Here is a 16,486-nt window from a genome sequence, read left to right on the forward strand (position 1 = left end):
ATACTGTTAGGTAGGAGGTAACTGAGCACGTTACCCCAAATACGAATTCTCCCAATTTTGAAATATTGAATAAATCCTCAAATTTCTAGCTTTGAAGTTGAACTTTTAGAAATACCATTTAGGCATCCGCATTATTGGTTTATGCAGAAAAAAACCATGCCGTACATTAGATTTATCCTCCCTCTATTCAGTTTGCCTTTCAGTGACATGTTCCTTTGAGATGTGTTGCAGATTGGTCTGCAAGGAAGTGAAGAATTGTTGCATTGCTATATTCATATATATATATATATATATATATATATATATATATATATTTGAAATTCGTGGAAGCAACCTGTATATTTGCCAGCTCCATAAATTGGCTGAGCTAGAAACACCAGTGTGATATATCTTACTGGCATCAGCTTGAAAGAAGACAGGCCTTCACTATAATCTAAGCTACTCTTCTATTTAGTCTATACATAATAACAGATTAAAAGTCTAAAAGGAGGAGGCACCGTGAGTAAAAATACAGGCTTGAGCAATGTCCTTCTGTGAACCTTCTGACTGTGTTGTAGTTCCTTTAAAACCTTTGCAGATCTGCTTTGCAGAGGCTGGAGTTTCCTATTCTCCATCAGTAGTCAAATTAATAATTCGGCATTGATTTCAATAGGAAGCACCTTTAGAAACTATAATGCAAATGTATTTTTTTACAATACGGTTACTCCTATGTTTTCAGAAGGAGTACTACCCAATCTAGCACACGCAGGATCCCTGTTCCTTCATCTGCCTTTCAATTTACCAGGAACAGTTTCAAATTGCTGATCTATATCTAATACTTTACCAATGCCACAGGGTGACTCTGATAGTGGCAAAATTTCTTGCAGTGGCAACAAAACTGAGAAAGCAACTAAACTCTGATAGGGGTATTACTTGAAACCATGTAGATATGCCTTGTACAATTAACTTCTCTTGACAGGGGATAATTTATAATGACTGTTCGTTTACTGATGGGTCTATGAACCTTAATAAATATTGTTGTTGTTGTCTGGTACTTTACCAATGGAAGACCTAAGTATGGAATCTGACATAGCTTCCTGGAAATTGAAAGGAAAAATAGAGTTGAGTGTCATCAATACACTGGTGATGTCTGCCTCCAAAGCTTTGGAAAATATACCCAGCAATTCCAGTTATATATTAAATAGGGAGAGGGAGCAGGACTGTGAGGGCCCCCCAAGTCTGGTGGCCAAGTGCTCAAACCGGAATCCTCCATCAGCATCTTTTGGAGTTTCTTTTCCAGAAAGAAATGGAGCCATTGTTTCCATGTTCCATAATCAACAGTATCAAAAAAAACTCAGTAGAACCAAGGTGAAAGCACTCCTTCCTCTTCTTACCAGCATGGGTGATTTATCAAGGTGACCAAAGCTGTCTCTGTCACATAGCAAGCCTGATGCCAAACTGAAATAGAGTTAGACAATCCATCTCGTCTACAAACTGCTGAACATGGTGTGCTATCACACACTCCAGTACCTTGTCCTAAAACGAAACATTGGAGACTGGCCGTTAACAAATCTAATATTGTGGGGAAAGTTTTTTCAGGAGAGGTCAAGCATGTTGGTATTCTGCATTGCTGTGAGGAGGCATTAGCCATTCCCTTTGGCGCCTTCTACAAAGCTGTATAAAATCCAGATTATTTGTTTTGAACTGGATTATATGGCAGTGTAGACCCAGATAATCCAGTTCAAAGCAGATAATGTGGATTATATGCCTTGGGCTTCTGCATTATATGGCAGTGTAGAAGCAACCTTTATTTACTAGGCTTATTCCTCCTTACAATCTAGGGCCCTTCCACGCAGCCATATAACCCAGAATATCAAGGCATAATCTGCTTTGAACTGGATTATCTTGATTATCGGGATTATCTCATCCAGTTATCTGGATAATCCAGAAAACTGGATTATCTGAGTTCATACTGCCATACCATTCAGTTCAATGTAGATTTTATACCGCTGTGTAGAAGGAGCCCTATATAATGAGCCAGAAGATGCAAGAATCTAGTACAACGATGGTGGTTCTCATCTCTCCAAAGAGCCTGTCCACAACCATATGAACTGAAAAGTATACTTTAGCACTGGATGAGTAAAGTTCAGAGTCACATCCACTGGACTTGCATCAATAACATTTGTCTGAGTCAGAATAGATCTGAATGATTTCAGCTGAGACATGCTGTGTGAGTGGTTCTAAATTCTTTTTCCAAGCAGGTCTTAGAAACAGCTGGTTCAATGTATCTCAGGCCCCATCTACACTGACCATTTAATGTAGTTTCCTGGAGTATGTGGCCAGTCCATACTCCAGGAAATAATGTCCAACTACTCACTGGAGGGAAGAATATTAGAGGCAAAGATGAAGTACTTTGGCCACATAATGAGAAGACAGGAAGGTTTGGAGAAGATAATTATGCTGGGGGAAAAAGGAAGAGGGGGCGACCAAGGGCAAGATGGATGGATGTTATCCTTGAAGTGACTGGCTTGACCTTGAAGGGGCTAGGGGTAGCCACAGCTGACAGGGAGCTCTGGCGTGGGCTGGTGTATGAAGTCACAAAAAGTTGGCACCTTAAACTAGAAGCTCCAAACTTCCCTTTCTCCTCATCTTCCTTGTGGTATTTGTGAAAGAGGAAGACAGCTTCTTTGGAGTTTTGATGAAAATTAAACTATTTGAGAAGATCTGGGGAACTCGGTTTGGCGTGAATCAGGGCCCTTCCACACAGCCATGTAACCCAGAATATCAAGGCGGATAATTCACAATATCTGCTCTGAACTGGGTTATCTGAGTCCACATTGCCTTATAACACAATTCAAAGCAGCTAATGTGGGATTTTATACATCTGGGTGTAAGGGACTTCAGAGATTCTTGTTTGCTGCTCTCAATCAAATAACCCTCCAAGCAAGGTGTGTCTTCAGCATCTTTTTCCCATTTGGTCAACTTCTTAATGTTTTTTACAATTAAAATTTTAACATATTTTACAACTTCTCAGCAAAATCTGAATTCCTGTTTTAGTTGCATCCTATACTCTTATAAATAAAATAATTTACTAACTCGTATTTAAATGTAAATTTCCCCACCACTTAAATACACAGACACATAAAATACATGGACCACAACCACACAAGTCAGTTGGTGTTGCAGTTGAGCCAAACTGTTTGTTTCAGCTGCAGAACAAATGGCTGAGTAGATGGCTCTGGTGCTTTAGGCAGTCACTAAATCTGTCCTTGCTCTCTATGATGAAACTGAAGCTGACATAAGAGAAGAGGAAAAAAGACTGTGACATGGAGTTTGAATGTAAGACTATTGATTTTTAAAGAAATAGCTGACAGTATCTTCCTATTCCTGTTATTTTGTAAAGGTGATGTTAGACGTCTTCCATGCAATCTAACTTGTTATTTGAACAAGACCTAAGCAGGTATTTTCTGTTCTTAGCATTTGTACTGTTGTTTTCCTTATATCAGTAGAATAGAACCACAAATTATTTCTATTTTATTTATTTTCTCTTTTAAAACAAAACAAAACAAAAAAGACCAGTAAAAGCATCCTTTAAATAGCCAGGGTAGATGCTTAAGACATGGTGAAACAGATGGGTCTGTACTTACTTACTTACTTAGGCGATCCCTCGTTGGACGAGTAAGATGGTCTTCCGTTATGGATTTCCTTGTGGGTCCGTATGTGGCTGTGGAGCCCTATTCTTGCTCTGCATCTTCTTCCGCAGTGAGGGCATTGGTTTCCAGGTGGAAGGCGGTCCCGGTCGGGGTTGGCTTGACGCGCCTTCCTCCTGGCACGTTTCTCTCTTTCACCCTCCACTCGTGCCTCCTCAAATTCTGCAGCACTGCTGGTCACAGCTGTCCTCCAGCTGGAGCGGTCAAGGGCCAGGGCTTCCCAGTTCTCAGTGTCTATGCCAGAGTTTTTAAGGTTGGCTTTCAGCCCATCTTTAAATCTCTTTTCCTGTCCACCAATGTTCCGTTTTCCGTTCTTAAGTTCGGAGTAGAGCAACTGCTTTGGGAGACGGTGGTCAGGCATCCGGACAACGTGGCCGGCCCAGCGGAGTTGATGTTGGAGGACCATCGCTTCAATGCTGGTGGTCTTTGCTTCTTCCAGCACACTGACGTTTGTCCGCTTGTCTTCCCAGGAGATTTGCAGGATTTTCCGGAGGCAGCGCTGATGGAATCGTTCCAGGAGTTGCATATGACGTCTGTAGACTGTCCACGTCTCACAGGCATAGAGCAGGGTTGGGAGGACAATGGCTTTATAGACAAGCACCTTGGTCTCCCTACGGATGTCCCGGTCCGCAAACACTCTCTGCTTCATTCTGGAAAATGCTGCACTTGCAGAGCTCAGGCGGTGTTGTATTTCGGCGTCGATGTTGACTTTGGTGGAGAGGTGGCTGCCAAGGTAGCGGAAATGGTCCACATTTTCTAATGTTACGCCATTAAGCTGTATCACTGGCATTGGAGAGGGATTGGCTTGTGACTGCTGGAACAGCACCTTGGTTTTCTCAATGTTCAGTGACAGGCCGAGCTTCTCGTATGCTTCTGCGAAGGTGTTTAGAGTGGCTTGTAGATCTTCTTCTGAATGCGCACAGACGACATTGTCATCAGCATACTGGAGTTCTATAACAGATGTTGTTGTAACCTTGGTTTTGGCTTTCAGTCTGCTGAGGTTGAATAGCTTGCCATCTGTCCGATAGATTATTTCCACTCCGGTGGGAAGCTTCCCATCAACAAGGTGAAGTATCATAGCGATGAAGATGGAGAATAGAGTTGGGGCGATAACACATCCCTGTTTGACACCGGATTCCACCTTAAATGGGTCGCTTTGGGAGCCACTGCTGTCCAAAACTGTTGCCATCATGTCATCATGGAGGAGCCGCAGGATGTTCACAAATTTGTTAGGGCACCCGATTTTGTGGAGGATGGTCCAGAGAGCGCTGCGGTTCACTGTGTCGAATGCCTTTGCAAGGTCGATGAATGCCATGTACAGGGGTTGGTTTTGTTCCCTGCATTTTTCTTGGAGTTGTCGTGCAGTGAAGATCATGTCCACGGTTCCTCTGGAGGGGCGGAAGCCGTTCTGGGATTCTGGGAGGGTGTCTTCTGAGAGGGGCAGAAGGCGGTTTGCAAGGATTCTTGCGAGGATTTTCCCAGCGGAGGTTAGAAGGGAGATACCTCGATAGTTTCCGCAGTCTGTTCTTTCCCCTTTTTTGAAGAGGGTGATGATGGTGGCGTCCTTGAAATCTGCTGGGATTTTCTCAGTCACCCACACTTTTTCTATGAGCTGGTGGAGTTGATGTGTTAGCTCAGGTCCTCCCTCTTTAAAGATTTCAGCAGGGATCCCATCTGGTCCACTGGCTTTGTTATTCTTCTGTTGGCTGATGGCATTGCTGACTTCTTCCAAACTAGGCAGTGCTGCAAGCTCATCCCTGGTTTGTTGTTGTGGGATTTGTGAGAGGACCTCTTCGGCCACATTGGAGCTGCGTTTCAGGAGGCTTTGGTAGTGTTCTTTCCAACGTAGTGCAATTGAGTTTTGGTCCTTCAGGAGTTTGGTTCCATCTGATGAGCGTAGAGGCTGTATCCCATGGTTTCTTGGTCCATAGATGACCTTTGTGGCTTTGAAGAATCCCTGAGCATCATGGGTATCTGCCAGGTGTTGGATTTCTTCAGCCTTCTTTGTCCACCAGATGTTCTTGAGTTCTCTTGTCCTTCTTTGGACCTCAGCTTTTGCACTGGCATAGATCTTTTTCTTAGCAACACAGTTGATGTCTCTCTGCCATGCTTGGAAGGCTTTCCTTTTCTTGTCGATTAGCTGTTGGATTTCGATGTCATTTTCGTCAAACCAGTCTTTATGTTTCTTGGTTTGATATCCAATAGTTTCTTCGCAGGCTTGGATGATGGAGGTCTTCAGTTTGTTCCAATGTTCCTCGACATTTTCGGGGTGTACTGTGGGTAGATGGTCCTTGAGTGCTGTTTGGAGATGGGCTCGTCTGGAGGGCTCCTGAAGGGCTTGGGTGTTCATTTTGCGCCTTGTCTTCCTTCCTTGGAGTCTGCGCTTGGGGGCAATCTTGAGAGCCATCGAGGATCGAATTAGCCTGTGGTCAGTCCAGCAGTCGTCAGCACCTGTCATGGCTCTTGTGAGGAGCACGTCACGGCGGTCTCTGGCGCGTGTGATTACATAGTCTAAGAGGTGCCAATGCTTTGACCGGGGGTGCTTCCATGATGTCTTGAACTTGTTTTTCTGGCGGAAGAGCGTGTTGGTGATGACAAGGTTGTGCTCCGCACATTTGGTGAGAAGCAGGATGCCATTTGAGTTGCTGTTTCCAACCCCGTCTTTTCCAATGGTCCCTGGCCACAGGTCGAAGTCTCGCCCGACTCTTGCATTGAAGTCCCCCAGGAGGATGATTTTGTCCTCCTTAGGTATCCCCGATAGGACGGTGTCCAGCTGACAGTAGAATTTCTCCTTGATGTCTTCGTCAGCATCTAGTGTTGGTGCATAGGCACTTATGATGGTTGCCCGTTGGTTTTTGGCAAGATCGATTCGGAGGGTTGAGAGTCGTTCGTTGATGCCAGTGGGTGCTTCGGACAGATGTTTCACCAGATCATTCCTGATGGCAAAGCCAACTCCGTGCAGTCTTTGGTCTTTTTCGGGCAGTCCCTTCCAGAAGAAGGTGTAGCCTCCTTTTTCTTCCTTCAGCTGTCCCTCTCCTGCTCTCCGGGTCTCCTGAAGGGCTGCTATGTCGATGTTGAAGCGTCCCAGCTCCCTTGCAATGATGGCAGTTCTGCGTTCGGGGCGTTCACTGCCACTGTTGTCCATCAGAGTCCGTACGTTCCACGTACCGAAGTTCATTTTTCTTTTTTGGCCGCAGGGTGGTGACCCCACTGGACGCGGCAGTCCAGTCAGGGATGAGTGAGGCAGACTATGTTTGGGGCACCTTTTCTAGCCCCCTCCCCATGTGGGGTGAGCAGAGTGGGTCCTCAATAGGGCTGCTCAGTTGCGGATACAGCTGCCGAACTACTCAACTGCCTCGGACCTTGAGGTAGAACGACTGAGTCCGTACCCACCGCCCATGTGCCAGTCTGTGACTAGGGGCTTCCAGATTTCACAGTCCTGCCCCCGTCGCCACTCGCTGATCGCCATGGGACTTTGGTTGCTTGGTTTTTGTTTTCTGTGGAAGACGCCTGTGCGTGGTTTTTTTTAATGTGTGGAGGTCAGTGCACAACTGATCAACACACAGACTTCACAGAGTGAGGTTCCACTGGTGATGTAGTTTAACACAATGACCGTGGCTTCTCAGTCTGTTACAGCCTTCTTCCGCCTTCGCAGCCGTTGTAACATGTGCCATGTTATCCTCCGCCTGCTCCGCCGTTGAGGTCTTTGGGTCTTCAGACTGTGCTTGGTCTGGAACCTCCCCCGCGGCCACTCCTGGGAGTGCACGACTCCAGTTGTTGTGCCTACAGGTTCATCGGAACACGCAAGCCCCCTCACCACGACAAGGTGACAGTCCATCGAGGGGGAGATGGGTCTGTATGTCTACTACGGGGAGTTATATATTATGGCTAATTAGTGTTAAAGTGACTTGCATGCTTATTGGGTGGATGACTGACGATGTTTTCATTTTCTCTTGTGTTTTGGCCTCAGACACATCTAGAGTACGGCATGACTGTCACGAAACCATTGACTTGATGTTATTTTTCCGTCTTGCTTTGTTTGGGACCACAATGAGCATCTTGTTAATGGAAAGGCACTATACAAATAATGTGACTGATTGATTTTCAGTGAACTCGCTGATGCTTGGGTGACATTCCTCATCAGTTCTAAGAACTCAGATGTAATATTTGAAGCCACAGTACCTACAAAGTGATGCATGGGTGATATAATAGTGTGGTTCCTGTACAAACAGTTCTAGATTTTAGAAAGACAGATGAAAATCATGCAATATGCCATTGTTTTCTTAGAGGAAGAATATTCCTAAAAATTCCTGTTCTAGGAAATGGCTTCCTCTTTCACCTCTTGGCCAGTTTTAAAACTGTTCTGTTCCAATTGTCATTTTAAAAGTCAGAGTCCCTGGTTATTTATTTTTAGATTACTGCTAGCTTAGATGGAAGGGCTTCCTCCGTGTAATATGTGCACTTCAACATATAGGCAGCCTGGCTTCTAATTAGCACAGGCTGCAGGAGACACACACCTCTCTTGTTACAGTAGTTCCAAATCTTGTTGTAGTTTCAGGAGTTGTAGCTTTACAAGGTCTTTAGCTTTCTCTTCCAACGAGTGCTGGTGCTCCACCAAACTACAACTCCCAGGATTCAATAGCATTGAGTCAGGGCAGTTAAAAGTGGTGTCAAACTACATTTATTCTATAATGTAGATACATCTTGAGTGAGATGGTGGCTAAGAGCTATGGATTCTGGGCTAAACTGAGAACATCATCTGGGTCTGCTGCTAAAACTGAGGCCCCATCTACTTTGCCATATAATCCTGTTTCTGAATCCAGATTACCTGCTTTGAACTGGATGATATGGCAATGTAGACTCACATAATCCAATTCTAAGCAGATAAGTGGTATTCAGAAACTGGATTACATTACAGTGAAGATCCAGCCTGAAGTGACAAACAGAACTGCACCATCTGAAATCCTTTGTTTGTTCTGTAGGCGTCACTATTCAAACTTTACTTTTTTCAGTCAGATAAACAGACCTGACTGCCAGGAAAAGCAGCTATAGAATGCAGTTTGAAACTGGATTACACGGTAGTGTAAGTGGGACCTAAATTTCACATATGATTGTAGACAAATGCTAAGCAAGTGGATGAACGCCTACAGGGATATTCTTGCATTTTTTGTTAATTTTGAGTACCTTCTCGACTTAAAGGGACCATGTCACAGGGTTTTCTTGGCAAGATGTGTTCAGGAAAGGTTTGCCATTGCCTTCCTCTAAAGTTGAGATGGTGTGACTTGCCCAAGGATCATCCCTTGGTTTGGCTAAGCGGGGATTTGAATCCAGAGCTTTAGTCCAGCATTCAGATCACCCCACCATGTTGCCTTTCTCTTCATGCATAGGAGTCCTCAATCCCATAAAGGAAAGTTAAGATACAAATAAAATAATAAATTGCATATAGATACAGATAATACACACATAGAGAGGGAGAAATCCATAAGCCGGTATAAAAATGGAGCTATGTGCTATTTCACATTTATTTGCTACATAAACCAGCATTTGGATAGGGAGTTTCTAAACACAGCACTTGGTGTGCCATATGGTAATGAAACCGTTTCCCTTTCATTTGATCTCAACCGCAGATCATCATCATATGAAGTATTCCACTTCCTTAAAGGGCACTATGTGCATAAGGTGGGGTTATACTTAAGAGGTGACACACAAACCCACAGTTGTTGCATCAGCCTTGTAAGCTGTGACTGCATTTTAACTCCGCTTTCTATTTATGGGTCCCTGATCAAGATTGGTGGCCATTTGTCATATGATGGCAGTACAGCTCAGTAGTACAGGATGTTCAGCCCCAGAAACTGTGAGTCAGACTAGTTCTGAGATAAAGGGAAAACCTCAGTTGAAAGAGCCAGATATTGGAGTCAGTGAATGATACTGCCTATAGTTCATTCATAACGGCTTCAAACAGATCGGGAGCTGTTGACTTATGGCAGTATACATGTTCTAGTCTGGCAACTTGTGCATAACATGTCTGGTTACAGCCCAGTTTGGATAGACAGCTTCACAGTGTTCTGGTGTATATATTTTCCCTTTTCAAGATGTGAAGGAAAAATAGATTTAATGGAAATAGATATACAATATGTCCTTTATGTTCACAGGTCTAATTTTGTATATTTTATTACACTGTGTAACAAAATTAGAAAAAAAGAATCTGTTCCTGGTTTGAAAGTGTTCTTTCCTGTTTAATTGTGTGGTACTTACTTCGAAAGTAGTTGTTATACTCCAGAAACTTCATTTTTTGTGACTGCCACAAACGATGTTGAATAGGCTGAGACTCCATGAGATATTTATTGAAAAACTATAACAAAACATGCTGTAGTATGTCATGCTAAAACAAAGTTTTTTCAATTTAGTGTTTTCCATGTTTTATATGATAAAACTAACTAAGAAATGATATTTATAACCCAGGGTTATAAATCGTGTTACATAGTGTTTTTGACAGAATTGATTGAAATGCTCTTTTGAGGACTCTCTAGGTCAGTGTTTCCCAACCTTTTTTTGACAAGGCACCACTTTGAGCAGGAACCACTCTCCAACATTTGTACCAAAAGGATTATGAATCAGTTTTTGGTCAACTCCAGATTTGGTTTGGTTATGTTGTGTGCTGATTCAAAAAATTGCATTGGATAGACCACATCAGCTCTAGTTTCTGATACAGAACATATGCCATCCAGTAGTCACCATCTGCTCACCCAAAGTAAACCATATTTAATAAGCCTTGGACCAGTAAAAGAGGATTTTGCAAGACCAGTTGTTCCCATAGTAGCAGTGAGGCCGCAGACCACTGGTGGTCCATGGACCACAGGTTGGGAACCACTACTGTAGGTCCTCTAGTGCAAATCTGTGGTCAAGCTGTAAGACGTCCTGAGTCCCTCTTTGGAGGTGAGGAGGACGGGATAGAAATGCCCAAAATAAATAAACTTATGACAGAAGCTGATTATAGAATTGTGTTGGATTACCTACAGATGGCTAGAGAGGTATTTTCCTAGGTAATAATAGAGTGTGGATTTTCATGGGTGGGAGTCCTGTGACCCTACAAAATGTAGATGGCTGACTGTGGTAGAAAATAAATGTCATGAAGAGCCAATGTGGTGTAGTGATTTGAGTGTGGAACTAGGACTCTGGAGACCAGGGCTTGAATCCCCACTCAGCCATGGAAACCTTGGGCATGTCACACTGTCTGAGCCTCAGAGGAAGGCAAAGTCAAGCCTTCTCTGAACAAATATAGCCAGGAAAAACATTACAATAGAGCAGGCATAGGCAAACTTTGTAACTTGGGGGCCGCATAGTGGGCTGGAGGGGGGGGGGTCTTTTAGGTAGTAAAAAAATGCGGAGAGCATAAAAGAAATCGTGCACTGTACAGGCACTTTTGCTGTGCTTGTAGATGTAACTGCAATAGTTGCTAAAGGATGACTTGAGCTTTTTTTCCAGCTGCAATGGTGATTTTTAAAAAGATAATTGCTCCACTTGCATTCATCTCTTTTGGGCATTCACATCCCAAATGCCAGCTTTGAGTGCCTAGGGCTAGGTTGAGTCAGTTGCAATTTTTTTTTGTTAGATCAGTGCCTAGCAGGGCTGAAGGGACCCTTAAAGCTATAGCCTTTAATTTCACAAACTGGTTGCTGTCCTCCACCCTAGGTGCTGATCCAGCAAACTCATGAACAAAAGGCAATACAGTAATTTTGAAAGCTTGTTGTAATAGGTGACTCTTGTGTGTCTCCTTTTATTTTGCACCTTGCAGCTAATAGTTTTGAAAAAACATACCAAAGCTGAATCCTGAAGACTGTAGGATATCCACGTTGTCCTGTTGACAGCTATTAAGTGTGAATAATTGTGCATGCAGGGCATATTTCAAATGTACAGGTGTGCAAAGCAATCTTGGACAGGTTTAGTTCAAAATAAGTACAACAGAATACATTGTGAGTTATTCCCAAGCAAGTATAGGCACATCTACAATGACTATGTAATGCAGTTTTAAACCATTATTGAAATTGGCTTTGCTGTACATTGGAAATCATGGAACCATTATGGGATGCTGATTACACAAACCACAGAGCACTGATGCACATTGAGGGCTTTCCGTTGTGCAGTTTTGTGGGAGTTTGCTGTCTGGCCGCCAGAGTTTGAAGCTAGGTTTTCAAAATGCATAAAATGGTCAGTGTAGATGGAGCCCTAGTTTAAAACTGAAACTTAACTCATTGTTCCCTACAACTCATCTGAACTTTGTCTTTTACACTGCTATGCATATACAACTAGCCTGCAAGTGCTTAAGGGATTAGTGAATGCAAGGACTGGTGAAGTTATTTTCTGTGGCCATGTTTACTGGGGATTCTAGGACGCGTAGTTCAAAAGGTATTTTCCTTCCAAGCTATGGTGTCTTCTCAACTTCTTGTCGTGGTGGTGGCAGTGGTACCTTCACATTGTTTCCAACTTAAGATGTTCCTAAGGTGAACTTATCATGGGAGTTTTCTGAGGCTGAAAGTGTATGAATTGCCCAAGTTCATCCAGTGGGTTTTTGTGGCAGAGCAAGGAATCTAACCTTGGTCTCCAGAGTTGTAGGGGGCATCAACACTAAAATGCATCAAATTTGACACCCAACTACCAGGTTTCAATGGAATAATGGGATTTGTAATTTCATGAGGTATTTTGCTCTCATTGGCAAAGTTGTAAAATTACAACTCTCATAGTGGTGTCAAATTGCATTATTTCTACAGATGCACCCCTAGTACAGTTATCAAACCATTACACCAGTGGTTCTCAACATGTGGGTACCCAGGTGTTTTGGCCTATAACTCCCAGAAATCCCAAACAAGTTTACCACCTGGTACGATTTCTGGGAGTTGAAGGCCAAAACACTTGGGGATGCACAGGTTGAGAACCACTGCACTACACCATTCAAGCTCTCAACTTGGAGGCTGTTATACCTCCTGAAATAACCTCCCTTCTAGTTAACAGAAGTGTTGACCCTATTCCTATCAGACAATATAGGGACTATATTGGTGCATACATTATGAAGATTTAAGATGCAGTCTTGTATATACCGATTAAAAAAAGTAATTCCTATTGCTTTTTTGGGGGCGGGGGTTATTCCTCATAGGGGGCACCTGATGGTGCAGTGGGTTAAACGATTGAGCTGCTTAACCTGCTGCCTGAAAGGTCAGCAGTTTGAACCTGGGGAGCAGGGTGAGCTCCCACTCTTAGCCCCAGCTTTTGCCAACCTAGCAGTTTGAAAACATGCAAGTGCGGGTAGCTCAATAGGTACTGCTTCTGTAAGAAGGTAATGGCGCTCCATGCAGTCATGCCTGCCACATGACCTAGGAGGTGTCTATGGACAATGCTGGCTCTTTGGCTTAGAAATGGAGATGAACACCACCCCCAGAGTCAGACACAATTAGACTTGATGTCAAGGGGACACCTTTACTTTTACCTTTTTATTCCTCATAAGCCTTAGTACTCCAAAACAAACCACACTTCTGTCCACTTTTTACCTGACATCTGGGCTCTCTTTCTTATAGCAAATAACCCCCTCTTAAATGTAAAGTCGTAAGTCGAAGATTATGACTTGGGAGTGAGGTATAAGTGCAGGTATTAACAGCAGATGAAGCCTTAATGGTACCAAGATCTCGCTTCATGTAATACTGTGCTGAGAAAGGTTACTATTTCCAAAATTAAGTTTAAGCACAGTGCTTTACCAATGATTACATCAATTATTACACCAGCTGCTGTGAAGAAATGAGTTCCTTAAATATTTTTGAAGGTTTATTCACACACAGCTAAATCCCTCTTTGGCCTGTGACTCTAAGCACTTTGGGAGCTGCTTAACTATTCACAGATTCTTCTGTTACATAACCAATGCTGCTCAAAATTTTATATCTTCTTGCATTTGTTGAGCAACATATGCTCCTGCTATCTACCTACTTTGGCAATGCAGTGTTTTAAAATTATTTTGTGTATCCATTCTTTATTTAAAAACCTATGTTTCTCATATTTTTGTCCATAATTAATACAATTATTTCTCTACCCAAAGACTGAAAGAAATGTATGTGCAGAAAGGGAAAATTGCTAACTGGTATTACAAAAAATGGATGTTGTAGATTGTGCAGGTATGATCAGATGCACTTTGAAGAGTACTAGTGTCCTATTGATTCTGAAAGGATGTGAGACACAGTCCTCTCAGAATTCGGCATTTTAGAGATGCACTAAATTTAATAGAAGCACCAAGGGTATCTACACTGTTGAATTAATGCAGTTTGACACCACTTTAACTGTCATGGCTCAGTGCTATGGAATCATGAGAGTTGTAGACTTAAAAAGTCTTCAGTCTTATCTGACAAAGAGTGCTGGTGCCTCACCAAACTAGAACTCCCAAGATTCCATAACATTGAGCCATGGCACTTAAAGTGGTGTCAAACTGCATTAATTCGACAGTGTAGGTGAACCCTATGTATTTCCTGAACATTCTTAACACTGAAATTAATGGTATTTCAAAATGCTTAGCCTTGTTTGGATAGTGTCCAGCTAATATCTTTGATTGAAAGTAATGGCCATCACAACTTGCCAGCATTGTACAGCTTCTTTTATTATTTCAATAAATGTTGTAATGGTTTCAGAACTTTTAGATCAAGTTCTAATTTTTAATGTTTATAGAACCTGAATTACTTTTGAAACAGCTCAGTAAAGATAATAATACATAATAAAACTGTATTTATAGACTGCCCTCTCTCCCTAAGGGGATTCGGGGTTGTTTACATGCAAAAAAAGAAGAAGCAATCCTTCAATTCCTTAAACAAATACAAATATATAAAAATAATACAAAATAATGACCTCGAACTTGTAACAGAAGCATTAGCATTAACAATGAAAAACAGAATACGAATAAACAAAGAAAAACATAATTATACTAATAACATAATGAACATCAAGACATACAGTATATCCTAAAGGAATGTTTAAAATGCATAAACATGACTATCATAGATGTTCTTTAAAATGTACCATACAGCAATGAAAAACAAGTAAGTTAGCCAGCATTTGGATGGAAATAAAAGTCTATTCCTCCTCTTCTTCATACGTGAAAGTGCATAGGTGTGTTTTCAAGTGTGTTTTCAAGGGGGGGGGGTAGGGGCCATTTTTATTTATTTCTGAGGGGAGTTCCAGAGACGGGGAACGATCACACAAACTGTGCTCGTGACGAGGATGGGACTGAGAGTAGGGCCTCCTCCGTTGACCACAGTGCACAGGATGGCTTATATAGGGAGATGCGATTGGACAAATAGCCTAGACTAATCTTTTTATGCAGATGACTATATAAAATAAAATAAAATAAAATATAAAGCTCTATTTACATCTAAACACCATAAAATGGTATTAGAAAAACAAAATAGATTGCACAATTTGGAAAGAGCAAACTAAAATACTACAAGGTTATATTTTTAATTATGAACCATTGAAATCTGAGTTTTCTCCCCTGTGATTGTATAGGTTCCTTTTGCTCTCTCAGATATGCTGTTTGTTGTCATTGTGTGCTTTGATTTCATTACTGATGGCATATATAGTGAGAAGGAGCTGCGGTGGTACAATGGGTTAAACTGTTGTGCTGGCTGAACTGCTGACCTGAAGGTTGGCGGTTTGAATCCACGAGATGGGGTGAGCTCCCATCTGTCAGCTCCAGCTTCCCATGCAGGGACATGAGAGAAGCCTCCCACAGGATTGTAAAACATCCGGATGTCCCCTTGGCAATGTCCCTGCAGACTGCCAATTCTCTCACACCAGGAGCAACTTACAGTTCCTCAAGTCTCTTCTGACATGATTAAAAAGAAATGTATAACGGGAATACCTCCTGGCATTGACCCTTATCACATCATTAAGAGATAGTTTGAGAGATAGCAACTAGTCCAAGATTATCCAGTGAGCTTAATAATAGAGGAGATTTGAACACTTTTTTTCTTATTTCTCATCCATATCTAATTTATCTTAGTTGTGAATAAAACATTTTTCCCTATTAAGACTTTGGTTATTAGCTTTCATCAAAGTCATTTTTTCAATGATACATTCCTGTTCAGCTTTTAAAAGAAAATACTGGAGAGAAAGCAATAAAGAAGGGGATTATTAAAAGTTTAATAAGTAAATGTGTTCTTTTTTAGAAACTGCATGATCAGTTTTGCTTTTTAAAATCATTTTATAGTATTTAGATGTAAATACAGTATCGTATTGTTGGTTTTGTGCAGTCATCTTTATTATGCTATTTCAATAATTGGCTAATATTTACATGTAAATAGAATTGAGTTCTGTTTTATATGGCATTTCTGTTACACAGAATGTACCGGAACTACCAGATATTATAAAAATCCTTTTCATTCCTCTTAACAGGGATTTAGACCGAGTCCACGCCATATAAGAAGACGTGTGGTCCCTCGCCTTGAAGAAAACAAGCCCTTGGTAGAAGCACGTCAGCTGAGTGAAGAGGAAACATCGGTTAAGAAGAGAAAAGTCAAGAAAGTCAGCCGCGTCCAGCCAGAGTTCTACCATTCTGTTCAAGTCACACCTACCCGAAAGCCAGTAAGTGTTCTTCCATTCTTAATACAATGAGCTATTAAAATATAACAAAACATAAAAACAAAAATCTAGAATCTCCATGGCTCGGTGAAGTGATATAGGAAGAAGGCCTAACCTTTATAGCATCCCATTCTGAGTGCCCTTCCTACTAAACTTTGGGCAGTTTCAATTCAATTGAAGGGAGATGT

The 16,486-nt window shown here is 42.0% G+C and overlaps 2 protein-coding genes across 30 annotated transcripts in view; one reads left to right on the forward strand and one right to left on the reverse strand.

Annotated features, from left to right (window-relative positions):
• Positions 1 to 16,486, reverse strand: part of ZNF451 (zinc finger protein 451) — a 102,671-nt gene that overhangs the window by 70,953 nt on the left and 15,232 nt on the right. The gene's annotated exons all lie outside the window — the stretch shown is intronic.
• The window catches only part of DST (dystonin), a 411,253-nt gene that overhangs the window by 25,016 nt on the left and 369,751 nt on the right, over positions 1 to 16,486 (forward strand). For all 28 annotated transcript variants that reach the window (XM_060752763.2, XM_060752758.2, XM_060752766.2 and 25 more), the window contains exon 3: positions 16,113 to 16,301. In XM_060752763.2, coding sequence (XP_060608746.2) covers positions 16,113 to 16,301 — 189 coding nt within the window. The remainder of the gene's footprint in view (positions 1 to 16,112; positions 16,302 to 16,486) is intronic.

Source organism: Anolis sagrei, chromosome 1, assembly GCF_037176765.1.
Source record: "Anolis sagrei isolate rAnoSag1 chromosome 1, rAnoSag1.mat, whole genome shotgun sequence".
Lineage (NCBI taxonomy): Eukaryota > Metazoa > Chordata > Lepidosauria > Squamata > Dactyloidae > Anolis > Anolis sagrei.